At 48.6% G+C, this 13,028-nt stretch overlaps 1 protein-coding gene across 1 annotated transcript in view; it reads right to left on the reverse strand.

Moving 5' to 3' along the window:
- Positions 1-13,028, reverse strand: part of Rassf4 (Ras association domain family member 4) — a 39,723-nt gene that overhangs the window by 24,931 nt on the left and 1,764 nt on the right. Inside the window, exon 2 of the mRNA XM_021190131.2 lies at positions 2,039-2,132. Within this exon, the coding sequence (XP_021045790.1) occupies positions 2,039-2,100 (62 nt within the window). The 5' untranslated portion in view covers positions 2,101-2,132. The remainder of the gene's footprint in view (positions 1-2,038; positions 2,133-13,028) is intronic.

Here is a 13,028-nt window from a genome sequence, read left to right on the forward strand (position 1 = left end):
CATGGACACTTGGAGAATGGAGAAGCTGCCCTCAGGCAAGGCATCATTGATACCACGAACCTCACTTTCTTCATCCGTAAAATAAATGTAGTAGCGTACATCTTTGCTAACTATATCTACTCAACCCAGAGACACAATTGTCCCACCATGACACCTGAACTTTCACTCCCCAGCTGCTTCTGTATCTTGGTCCTTGTAGGAATTGTGGGAGGAGGGCACAAAGGCAAAGGTGCTGAGAAGCAAGCAAAATTCTCATGCAGGTTCTCACCCCACAGGGCCTAGGGCATGTGTGCATGTTCACTATAGGATGTGTGTGCATGTTCACTATAGGATGTATGTGCATGTTCACTATAGGATGTGTGTGTATGTTCACTATACTGCCTGTGTGTGCATGTTCACTATAGGATGTGTGTGCATGTTCACTATACTGCCTGTGTGTGCATGTTCACTACATGGTGTGTGTGCATGTTGACTACTGCCTATGAGCAGTCCCGACAGCCTTCCTGTGCTCTCCTGTGACCCACTGCCTCCGGAGACCTTGGTGGCTTGGATTACCAGCTGGCTCCCATTCTGGACTGTCCAGAGGTAAGTCCTGGGATGAGGGTGACAGGGCCCCAGGAGGCCACTCTGCTCAAACACTTTCTCCCAGCACATTGGGAATCGATCGTGCCTGAGGGATGGTCAGGACAAGGAAAATCAGCAGAGCCACGGCTAGGGAGATATGGGGTATGACACATGCAGGAGAGCTTTCAGCCTCCCAGTGGGTTGAAAGGGGGAAGAGGGAAGGTAAAGCCAACAGGTTATACTGACCGATGAGCATCCAGGATTCGCGCCCATCAACACGGAAACAGCTGAAGCTGGTACGTTGGTGTGTGTAAAGCGTGTGCTAACTAACTAGTGTGTGCTCTGACTTCCTGACTGTGGTCCCTGGCTGGACGCCGACGTTCTATCACTTCCCGGCAGCCTCTCCAACCCCACTCACTGCACAGGAGAACGATGACATCCTGGGGCTTGGGTAGGTGTGTCCTGTACATGATGGTGAGCTGGGGAACCAACACAGGTAACCGGCTAACTGTGTGCGACTGAGTAGCAGCGGTAAGTGAGGGTACCCTGTTGTGTTTGTCCCGTGCCACAAATGTGCAAAGGCTGGGCACAAACGTACTGGGAAATGCACAGGTATGCGAAGCCAATCATGCCCAATTTTAGAAAGTATTCATACTTAGGACTCAAAATGCAAGATGAAATGAAAAAAAAAGAACTTAAATGAAAAATGCTTCTCAGACTGGCAAGATGACTGAGCAGGTAAAGGCACTTACTGCCAAGCCTGGCGGTCTGTATGTGACCCGTGTGACCCCTGAGACCCACATGGTGGATGAAGGGAGTGATTCCCAAAGGTTGGTTTTGACCTCCATATAACTGTTGTGGCAGGCACCCCCAACCCAGTCTCTCTCTCTCTCTCTCTCTCTCTCTCTCTCTCTCTCTCTCTCTCTCTCTCTCTCACTCTCACACACACACTTAACTTACACTCTCACACAAACACACACATACACTCACATACACATACACATACACACATACACACACTCAAACACTACACACACAAATAAATATGATAAAAATATGCTTTTCTTTGGTTCAGAGAAAATATTCCAAGTAGTTTTTATGAGGCAGACTAAATAAAAATAAGCAAAGTTAAAATATACTAATAAAGTACACTTTTTTTTTCCATTAAAACCCATAACCGGGTTTTTAAACTGTATTAAACAGTAAGAGTTTTCATATAATTCTGGTCTGTCAACAATTACATACTGTCACTGTAGCACTCTATGGTACCTCCCTTGTTGCTCAAACCCATTTTTCAAAGAATATCTTGATCTCTAAAAACGGGGCAGCCCCCCAACAAAAGGACCAACCACTGTCCCCAGGGCACAGCGTCACCTCTGAAGAGTTCTGGCACCAACACCCTGGCCTCCATGCAGGGAAGGCCATGGGTGGCTGCAGAGCTCCTCCCACCCCCACCCTGCACGCTCAAACATACTTCAGAATGGACTTGCTGTCGCTGATAGGCACATGAGAGCTGGAAGAGCAAGCTTCCTTCATCTTCAACCCTCGTCCTCAGACCCAGAGGTTACCTGTCGGAAAGACGACAAAGGATGTTGTCTTAGAGTTATTACTGATTAACACAAGTTGGGGAGGAAAACCTTTGTTTGGTTCACACTTCTGTATCACTGTTCATCATCAAGGGAAGTCAGGACAGGAACTCAGGGCAGAAAGCTGGAGGCGGAAGCTGATGCAGAGGCCAGGCAATGGTGCTACTTATTGGCTTGTTCATCAATCATGGCTTGCTCAGTTTTCTTTCTTATAGCATACAGGGTCACCAGCCCAAAAACAGCACCACCCACAACGAACTGGGATCTTCCCCATCAATCACTAATTAAGAAAATACCTTACAACTGGATCTTATGGAGGCATTTTCTCAATTAAAGTTCCCTCCTTTTAGATAACTCTAGCTTGTGTCGGGTTGACTAGCTAGGTCAGGTGTGTGCTGATGGGGGAGCAGGAGGAGCCACATTCAGTGTTGTCCAGCCCCGATATCCCTGGTATGAGAACACTTATGCACCTTCTCACATCAGACCCATCCAAATGCAGGCTAGTTAAAGTCTGAAGCGTCAGGTTAAGGAGTTAGCCTGCCTGTCCCTCCAGAAAGCTCTGTGGGATCTCCAAGACTCTAGATCAGCTCCTAAACATTTTGAACCACTCTTTTTATGTTGGGCGAACATTCTAGACGACGGCTTCTTCTAGGCTTTTCTAGAGTCTTTCAAAGCTACTCTGGTCTTCTTTCTTCCTTTCCCACTGAGATGGGGTGGTGATCCCATCAATGGCTTTGGAGTCCATCCCTTGGGCCAACTCTCCCAGGGGATTTATCTGTGTCTCACTTACTCCGTCTGGACTGCAAAGCAGTTCTGTGAATTGTCTGGTCCTTACAACCCTATGACACATTAACCAACATTCCCACTTTATGGGTGGGAAAATGAGAAAAAGGTGAAGCCAAAAACTAACCAATGAACAACAGTAGGGTCCTCTTTAGACACAGGAGTCTGGGTGGTTGATTCTGGTCCCTTAACTTTTCTATTCTACATGGCTCTTGGCAAATTCTTCACCCATGTTAAGGCTGTGTCCAGCCTTCAGGTTCTATGGCAGACTCAAAATTCACACTCTTTCTGTCTCCTTTCCACTTGTAACCACGGAAGCACGAGGGCCTTCATGCCTGCCCATACTGTTTTCATGGAACATGATTGTTTCTCTATCCTTCTGGTTCCCTTTGAATCACAGTTATTGTCCCCTATGGTATGTAGGTATGTTATGGATTCCCCAGTGGGGAAAGTTCCCACACCCTGTGACTGAATGCCTGCCCAGCTTAGAGATAAACCTGACTGGATTGGGGCCACAGTTTGTAAAGTTTTAGGAAAAAAAAACCAAATAAACAAAAAACTTCACATGGAGTCTTTTTCTGTCAGAATATTCACGGACAGAAGACTCATTTTTTTTTACCGGATCCTAGCAACACAACACCTCACTATTTCTCAATGGGTGAAGGATTTGATCACGTCATGTCTCCCTGGCGTGTCTGGCTAGAGAGCACAACTGTCTTTGGGGTATTTAATAACGACATTATTAAATCAAACAAGTAAAACAAGAGTTTTCAGTCCCTTAAACTCAAGCACGGATACCCTGACAGCTGGTCTGATGACAGAGGTGGCTCCTAAGTGACTCTAACAGGTGCATGGAGTGTGCCTGTGAGAGACATGGAGACTCTGCCTCGGCAGGAAGAAGTCGGATGGTTCGATTTCATCAGCTCCTCAGAATGGCATTCGGCTTAAAACTCACCAGCTCTTTATTTCCACCCTTTTGCACTCACTCATTTGAGACAGTGGTCGCCCCAGTTATAGAAAGCAGAGATATGTAGGAGTTACTGCTTCCTGACTGAGGACCCTCCCCGGGGGACCTTTCTATGTGCTGGGCAGTAAGATGAAGCCCAGCACACCCTCAGTACCAATGCAATCTCTACTCTTCACCCCCCTGACTCCTTGCCTATTACCCTCAAGACGGACATCATCCCTAAATGGACATTGGATGACGGAAGCAGAAGAATTACTGTTGGCTGTGAGAAATGGGAGGACCTGGGGGAGACGGGTTTAGAGGCAACCTTAGAACCATCCCGTCAACACAGCTCTGCCCACTGTAATGTCAGCCCAGCCATGGCCTGCGGAGAAGCCCGGCCCTTTGTAGGCCCTTTGTAGGCCCCGGCAGGCTTTGACCTACATAGTAAGGCAGCACTGCCCCAACAGAGATCAGATCCCTGTGTATTCTTGTTGGCCCAGCAACAGGGGTTTCAAAATAGAGCCTGGTTCCCTCTGCGTGGCTTGTTGAAAGGGTGGGTGAATTCCTTGTCTGGGTAGTTCCTTCAACGCTGCTGAGCAGAACTGTTTGGCCTTGGGGAGTGCCCTGAGTTGGGGTTTCTGGGTTTGCACTGGTTCCACAGATACATGGCACAGCTCTGTTAAGTTTTATGTAAGCTCATTCCAGGAAGGACAAAGGTTACTCAGAAATTGTGAGATGTGGAGTTTCCCTTGCTTCCCTCTGTATCTTTTTTTTTTTTGAGACAGGGTTTCTCTGTGTAGCCCTGGCTGTCCTGGAACTCACTTTGTAGACCATGCTGGCCCTGAACTCAGAAATCCACCTGCCTCTGCCTTCTGAGTGCTGTGATTAAAGGCGTGCGCCCCCATGCCCAGCCCCTCTGCATCTTTATCCAGTCTGCCATGTCCTTCATGATGCCCCAGCTTTGCCCACCACACACAGCCCTTCAGGGCAATGGAGCATGCCAACAGACAAAAGAACTGGTAAGGTAGTAACAAGTTTAGAACCCTGGTAAATTTTACAATTGAGAAGAACATCATGAGTTTGAACTAGCTCCTGACCAGGTTTCTGTCCTGCAGCACATGACCATGACACCTTACTAAGAGGACCATGACAACTGGTCACGTTAGGTAGCACAGAACCTAGAGTTCTCCATGCTAGTGAGGTATCTAGCTAGACCCCTGGTTGTTTAGCCAATGAGCTTCCCTTCCTGGGCATCCCTTCCTACAAAGGTATTTAATCTCTGGTTCACCTGAGTAACGGATTTTGAACATATGAATTTTCATCCTCCATGAATAAAGCAGTTTGGACAAGCAAAGACTGTCTCCTTCATCAAGGACCACTGAGTGATGGTGGTGGTGGTGTGGTGTTTTGTCATACAGAGCCTTGCCTAAGTCTACCATAGAAGGTCCCTCCATAATTCTAGCCCTCACTCAGAGCCAGATTTCTCCCATCCCGGGCTCATCCCCTGCTCATGGACCCTGATTCCCAACTCCTCATGGGCCCCAGCAGCGGCATATGGGTACAGGGGAGTTTGAGAACCACAGCCTCTGTCCCAGCCCCCCACTGTTTTTTCCTGGAGAAACACCAGCTGGGACCCCCTATTCTAGACTGTGTTTTACCTTTCCCAAGTGGCCTGGCTCCCCAGCAGTGAGGAGGAAATGCAGCCTAACACCCCTGCATTTTGCCTCTCTAAGCAGCACATAGGCAGCGAGGTGGAAATGCAGACCTACACAGCTTCAGAGTGTTTGACACTCTTCCTTCTCACATGGCTTGTGAGGCGCTAGGCACCGAAAGAGACTCTGTCTATCCTTAGCTGCTCCTCCAGCACACAGGAGCGGAGCAAGCCTGGGCCAGGGTGGGGCAGGGTTTCTGACCTGCAGTTTCTTCACTATTTATGATCTTATTTAATAAGTGATACTCCTGGGGGCACCAGTGCAGTGTGTGTGTGTGTGTGTGTGTGTGTGTGTGTGTGTGTGTAGGGGGGAGGGGTTGATGATGCTTTTCTGCCTCACTCTTGTCTATGGCCCATTGTGGTGTGACAAAGTGAGTACAAGGTTCATTGGCTCCCCCACGAGTCAGTCTTTCCAGAGCTGTACATACAATAGTAATACAAAATGTCAGCCAGGCTCATTCCTGTAATCCCAAACGGAGACAGGAGGATCACTGCAAATTTGAAGTTCAGCTTGGCCTCCAGAATGACATTATATCTAAAAAAGAAAAACAAAAAAGGTAGCCGTGTCTAGGGATTAAAGGGTTGGCTTACTTTAGGGACATTTGTTACAGAGCCCCCAGGGAACTGGGGACACATTCCTCTTTTTAAAATGTAGATCTTCTAACTTGCTCATAGGAAATCAAAAATCTGGTTTGTTTTGTTTAGTTTGGATTGCTTTTGTTTTTTTGTTTTTTTGTTTTTTTGTTTTTTTTCAAGACAGGGTTTCTTTATGTAGTTCTAGCTATTCCTGACTCTTTTTGCAAACCAGATTAGATTGAACTCACAGAGATCTGCCTGCCTTTGCCTCACATGTGATGGGCTTAAAGGTGTGAGCCACGATGCACAGCTGAAATCTGGGTTTTTATGGGTTTGTGGACCGCCACTTAAATTTTTGTGCTTTGGGCAGAAGCACTTGCTGCCCCAGAATAACTATGTAAAATGATTAGCAATCTGTCCCAGCTCCTTGATGGAGTCATGTTACCTTTCTGCTATAAAAAGGACATGTGTGGATCAAGCTCCTGATGGCACATTAACAACCGGTCTCCTGACAGCTACCCAGTCACTCCAGCATGAGTACACACATAATTAGATCATTAGAAGTGAGGCTCTGCGTATGAGAGCAAATGAGCAGTATTTGTCTCTCTGAACTTGGGCTATCTCATTTGATGTAGTATTTTCCAGGTCTACCCATTCTCGTGAGAATGCCTACATATTTTGCTTTTTTTAGAGGCTGTCATGAGTGGTAATCTTCCTTCTGATGTCTTCCTTTGCAAGTCTGCTATGGTTATATAGAAAATCCCCCCTCCACCCCCACTTTCTATCCCGTTTCTTTGCTGAGAGTATACGGTTCTGGAGATTCTTCGGGGTCTTCTGAGGACAGGGCCACGTTGCCTGCAAATGGGAATGACTGGCTTCTTCCTTTCCGATCTGTATCACTTTTCTTTCTCGTTCTTCTCTTACTGTTCTATGACTTCAAATACTATATTTTGAATAAAAGAGGAGAAAGACAGCACCCTTGTCTTGCTCTAGATTTTACTGGAAATGCTTCCGACTTCCCCCTATTTAGTATAACATTGGCTATAGGCTGGCCATCAGGGATTGAGCAACCTATTCTTCACAATTATTCCACAACAATTAATGTTGTAAGAATGGCTACATTACCAAAAACAATGCACACATTCCATACAGTCTTCAATGACATCCTTCACCAGGCATGGAGAAAACAACTCTAACACTGACTGATACAGACCCAAAGAGTCAATGTGATCCTCAGCCGGATGAGCGGCGTGTGAGGCATAAACACTCCGAATCGCGTCACAGCCCACAGCCATCAGACAGCAATAGCCGAGCAGATCTCAGATGCATGAGCAGAACCAATGACCCAGGAAAAAAAACACAGAGGTACAGACAATGAAATCTTGATGATGGCGTCTATCAAACCACACATTGCAGGAAGACAGCCTACCTAACAAATGTTCCAGGAAAGCCAAACCTTCTGTGTAGAAGAATGAAACGAGACCTGAATGTGGCCTGGCGTTTTAAAACCGCTGGGGGAGAACAGGTAAAGCACCTCAAGTCCCATGAGCAAGGGGGTCCTGAAAAGAATCCCAACAGCTTATGCAATAATTCCAAGATTGGACCGACGACATTATGTGAAAAGGGAACCGACAACAGGGTGACGGAGCCTACAGAGTGTGGGGAAAATCTCTGTCAACTATACAACGGATATCTAGAATACATAAAGAACCAAAAAGTCTTAAACTCTGAAATCTGAACCATCTAATCCACAAACAGAACCAGACTTGAAATAAGAAATACAAATGGCCAATACAGACTTGAAAAGGCATTCAAGATCCTTGGCCATTGGGAAAAATGCAAATTAAAGCAGTTGGAATGTCTGTCATCATGAAAACAAATACTGGCAAGAATGCAGGGCAAGGGGCCTCTTATTCCCACTGGTAGGAAAGGCAATCTGTGTACTCACAATGGAAATCAACAAGCAGATTCAAGAAATCTAAAAAAGAACAGCATACAGCCCAGCTATGCACTCCTATGTATGTGCCCAAAGGGTTCTAAGTCAGCACACCTGTGAACTTTGTTGTTGTTGTTGTTGTTGTTAAGAAAAAGAACCAGTTTCTGACTATTGCCATAAATACACAGGGGTAAGAAAAGATACAGAATGGGTGGAGCTGGAAATCATGATGTAAAGCGAGCTAAGGCAGCCTCGGGAAGATTCTCTCACACAGGGAGCCTAGATTTCACGTTGTGAACTCCAGTCCTCTGGAGGAGCAGTGTACATGCTTACCCACTGAGCCATCTCTCCAGGCCCCACACATTTCTAGTTTTAAAGAAAAAGAAGCAGTGACTATCTATTGCCGTAGTCAGCTGGAAAGCCACATGTTCTAACAATGCAGCCACTGCGAGGTCAGCCCGGGTCCCTGAGGGATTCTGTGGATCAGAATCCTTGACCCAACCACAGTGGATCTGCATTTGGAAAGAGATGCCAACTCTGCTGGATCAGCTAAGACACTGGTGTTTCGGGCATTTCTTACTGCAGCATAACCTATTCCAGACTGACTTACATGGAGAAGAGTTCCATTAAATTTGTATATATTTAAATACATTTAGAAGACAGTACCAAGTACTCAGGAGGCAGAAGTTGGTGGGTCTCTATTAGCTGACACCAGCCAGTCCAGTCACATTTAAGTCCAGGCAACAAAGGTTGCATAGTGAATATGTGAAGGGGGGGAAGGGGAAGAGAGGGGACAAGAGAGAGAGGAGGGGGAGAGAGGAGAGAGAGAGAGAGAAAGAGAGAGAGAGAGAAGAGGGAAGAGAAGAAAGGGGAGAGGAGAAAGGGAAGAGAGAGGAGAGAGAGAGAAGAGGGAGAGGGAGAGACAATAATCAGAAAGAAAGAGGGGGAGACCAAATGGAGCATACACTTGCAAAACAGGAATGGAACTAGTTTGTGGCTTCGGACTCATGGCCTGCCTTAGTTTACAGTATCTTTACTCTCCCTCAGAATGAAAATAAGTCCTCTCTTTTACTTCACAGTAGAAGCACCTGCAGAATTTCCTTTAAGTTAAGCAGTGGTTACTTAGTGACAGAAAGGCCTTCTTCCTAAGGGCTGGGAGCCACTAAGACCTGGTTGACTACACATGCATGCCTTGTCTCTGAGCCTCGACTTTTCCATCTCTGCAATAGGAACATTGCTCTCCATTGGCTTTGGCATTTCCTCAGGTGCAGTGCTCTTATTCAAATGGAAAATGTACGCAGGTAAAACCTAAGGGGACTGCTGTGGTTGACAGTAAGGCAGTTGGCAGTGCTCATCCACTAGAGCATGGAGCACTAGAGCATGGAGCACTGGAGCATGGAGCACTGGAGCATGGAGCACTGGAGCAAGGAGCACTAGAGCACAGAGCACTGGAGCACGGAGCGATGGCTTGGTGCTTGTTCTCCCCATTTCCCCTCAGCAGGTTCCTGAGGACACAGCATCAGCTACTCAGAGGAGACAGGATGGAAGCCAGGAAGCCAGCCTTGAAGGCCCTGGCTTCGTACAGGGTAAACAGAGAAGCCTGGCAGGGGAGGATTACCACACAGCATCCTGGGAGGCATAATCAGGATGCAGTAGGGGGAGGAGTCAGGGAGGAGGGGGGGAGGAGGAGTGGGGGAAAGGAGGGCCATTTCAGCAAAATAGGCTCTTGCAATTACAGGTTGCAACTGTAGGCAATAGGTCTCATGGGGGCGGGGCCTAGGGTCCTTAGCAAAACAGCCTCTGTACTGGAACAACACAACCGGTGATTTAGTTTTCTCATCAGCTCCATGGCCTTCAGTGAGTCACCTGGCTTCCCTGGATGTCACACACTTCCTCCCTGAGTGGTACCTCATACTCCATTCCCACTGAGCTCCAGAATGTCCCACAGATTCCCCCCATCCCTTATTTGTTTAGCTAGCCTTGCGGAAATGAAGATATTCTAGAGATCCGTTGCGTCTTTCAGTCTGCCTCTGGGACTATTTAAACAAGGAACCTCAAGCAAATGGGAATTTCCCCAGAAAGCACATGCTGGGAGAAGGAAAAGGGGAACTGGAGGGGAATGCATTTCTCAGAAAGAGATTTCATAACCTTACAGGACCAAACTGAAGCCCAGCTAAGGCTGGGTCCAAGGAGGGCAGGGCCACACCTTAACCAGGACTAATCAGAAGGGCACAGCCCTGGCTCTGCTCAGATTTTCTCTGCCCTTCAGGACCCTGGAGGTAAAATGGACTTGTGGGGTTCTCTGGCTTTCATAGTCCCTCCTCCCAATGTGGTCACATTGAATAAATCTTCCTTTTGCTGTTTTTTTTTTTTCTTTCTTTCTCTTTTTTTAAGACAGGGTTTCTCTGTGTAGCCCTGGCTGTCCTAGAATTCACTCTATAGACCAGGCTGGCCTCAGACTCATGACATCTGCCTGCCTCTGCCTTCCGAGTGTTGGGATTAAAAGCGCGCGCCGCTTTCAGTTTGGGTCTTTGAATCTGTGTACTGAGGTGGGGGCCGCAGCTGAGCAGGGGCCCAGGTTCTGACTAAGGGTTTGGTAACCCATGAGCACGGGTTTGCTCACTGGGCTGATTGGAGCCTGCTGTCACTTACTCTCAAGCTCACAGCTTCTCCGTGAGTGAGTCGCAGTGTACCTACCTAAGGGGTGACTCAGAGACTGTCCGTCAGGGAGAGCTTGAAGAGGGAGCACATCCACTCCTGCAGGGAGCAGAGTGGAGCACTCTCTTGAACCGTCTTCCTCAGTGCTGAACCCAGGGCAGGGTGTCCAAACACAAGCATCTCCAATGGCCTACTTTCATTCTTTTGCAATAAAAATCCGTAATCCTAATCCTATCTGGAACCCAATGCTCACACAGATGATCCTTGGTAGAAACAGATGAAGGGAGGCCTGGCCTGCTACCCGTGGCAAGTCTGAAAAGCAGCCCCTGATAGAACCAGACAGGCAGACAACTCAGCAGGGCCGCCCCCTCCCCCCAGCAGCCTTTATGCAGGTCCTGCTGGCCCCCACAGCCCAGCAGGCACAGCTCAGGCCTCTGAGCTCACTTCTCTGGCAGACAGATGCTCTCTCTGCCCCTCAGAGGAGCCTCGGGCAGTGTGGCATACCTGGCTACCTTCCCTCTATGAACAGACAATGGGTGAGTTGTCCAGACTTTCTGCTTCAGCGACTGCTCTGTTCTGCCAGCCTGGGGAGGCAGTGACAGCTGGCACACAGCCTGCTGTGGAGCGACAAAGGCCACAGAAGCTTTCACAACTCCTAGGTCCGGGTCCCTTTCCCTTTTCTTCCCACAGAAGGCCGTTTCTGGTTCTTTACATCACTATGGGATCCAGTCCCTCTGGATCAGCTGCAGGAGCAAGGGGATGGATACCACGGGGGCAGAATACTCAGGAAATGAACTTGAGTGCACCTAACAGCCTTTTACGATGAGCCTATGGGCAGCCTGCTTTTCAGTCTGTAGAGGGCGAGCGTAGACAGTACTGTCCTCACTTGGCAATATGGGCGATGGGTCAACATCTAATGTAAGTTGGTCAGTGAAACCAGAGTGCTCGGCCATCTCTGCTCTCACCTCTCCTGGTACACAAGATTCGTCAATGCGAACCAATGACATAAAGCAGCTTGAGCGGCAAGACAAAGGGGACAGGGACAGGCACAGCCAAAGGCCTCCAGCAGGCCAGAAGGGAGGCAGATGCAGGCTACACTGCCCTGTACAACTGGGAAGCCTGTGCCCCCTGCTCCTAATGCTGGGGACAGGAGTCCAGACGCTGAAAACAATGAGCCTCTAGAAGACCCGGTCCAGCACCTGTCAACCCTCACAGAGCCGGGGCTTCCCCAGAGAGCAGCCAGCTGTCTGCTGAGGGGATCCGGCTGGACACAGGCTGGCTGTCCTTAGTTGTAAGGCCATCTAGATAGCCTGCTGCTTTGGCATAAACAGCAGGCAGCCACTTAGCAGCTGCTGCCCTCTCCCGATGTTCAGTTGTAATGGCCTCTCTTCTCCCCTCCCCTGACATTACCCACCTCTGGCTCAGCCACACCCCTCCTGCTCCCGTCCTAGGCTGCTCAGTTCCACCAGCTGGGAAAGCCCTGGGAGATGTGTACCCTGCCATTACAATCTCCACTCCTACCACAGCGGCGACCCCAGGCCACCTCTGCCCTGTGACCCCCACGGTCCTGGTGACCTTATATGAACCCGTTCTGCCNTGTAGGCTTCCTTGGTAATGTTTCCCTTCCTCCGAAGATACAGGTCCTTGTCCTTGTCCCCTCTGCAGCCATCTCTCCTCCCTTGTGACTCCCTGAGTTAAATTGCAGCCCAGAGGCAGGGCCCCACCCACACACCTGCAGGACAGATTGCTGGTTTCTGCTGTTGCCCTCCGGTGTTCTTTCCTGTAAGCTGAGGTAATAAAGCAATTTCCAACCCTCCCTCTCCCCCTCATACAATATACTCATATTTCCTGTCCCCATGTCCCCACCACTCGAACCCAGGCTCACTCCCTACCTATGGAAGCGAGGATTCACGGAAACAGGAATCCTCCCAGCTATGGTATGGGAGCCAAACAGATACTCAGTTTGCCTTGGTCCAGGAGTGCAGCCCAGCTGAGCAGACCCCTGACTACTTGGTACCAGCTGGCTGCCAGGTTGTCCTCAATACTGTAATATCTGCCACTCGCATGTGACCTTTGGCCTAGTCTGTGCACCATGTGCAGATGCTAGGGGAGGTTTCTCTGGAGACGAGTTGCTATGTCTTAGAATCCCTTGGGACATGGATTCCTTTGAAAACATAACACCTTCATCCCCGAACAAGAAAAATAGATGAGTGTGACTGTGCTCATGTGTGCGTGCATACGCTCACACACACACACACACACACA

The sequence above is a fragment of the Mus pahari genome, chromosome 2, assembly GCF_900095145.1.
Source record: "Mus pahari chromosome 2, PAHARI_EIJ_v1.1, whole genome shotgun sequence".
Taxonomy (NCBI): Eukaryota; Metazoa; Chordata; class Mammalia; order Rodentia; family Muridae; genus Mus; species Mus pahari.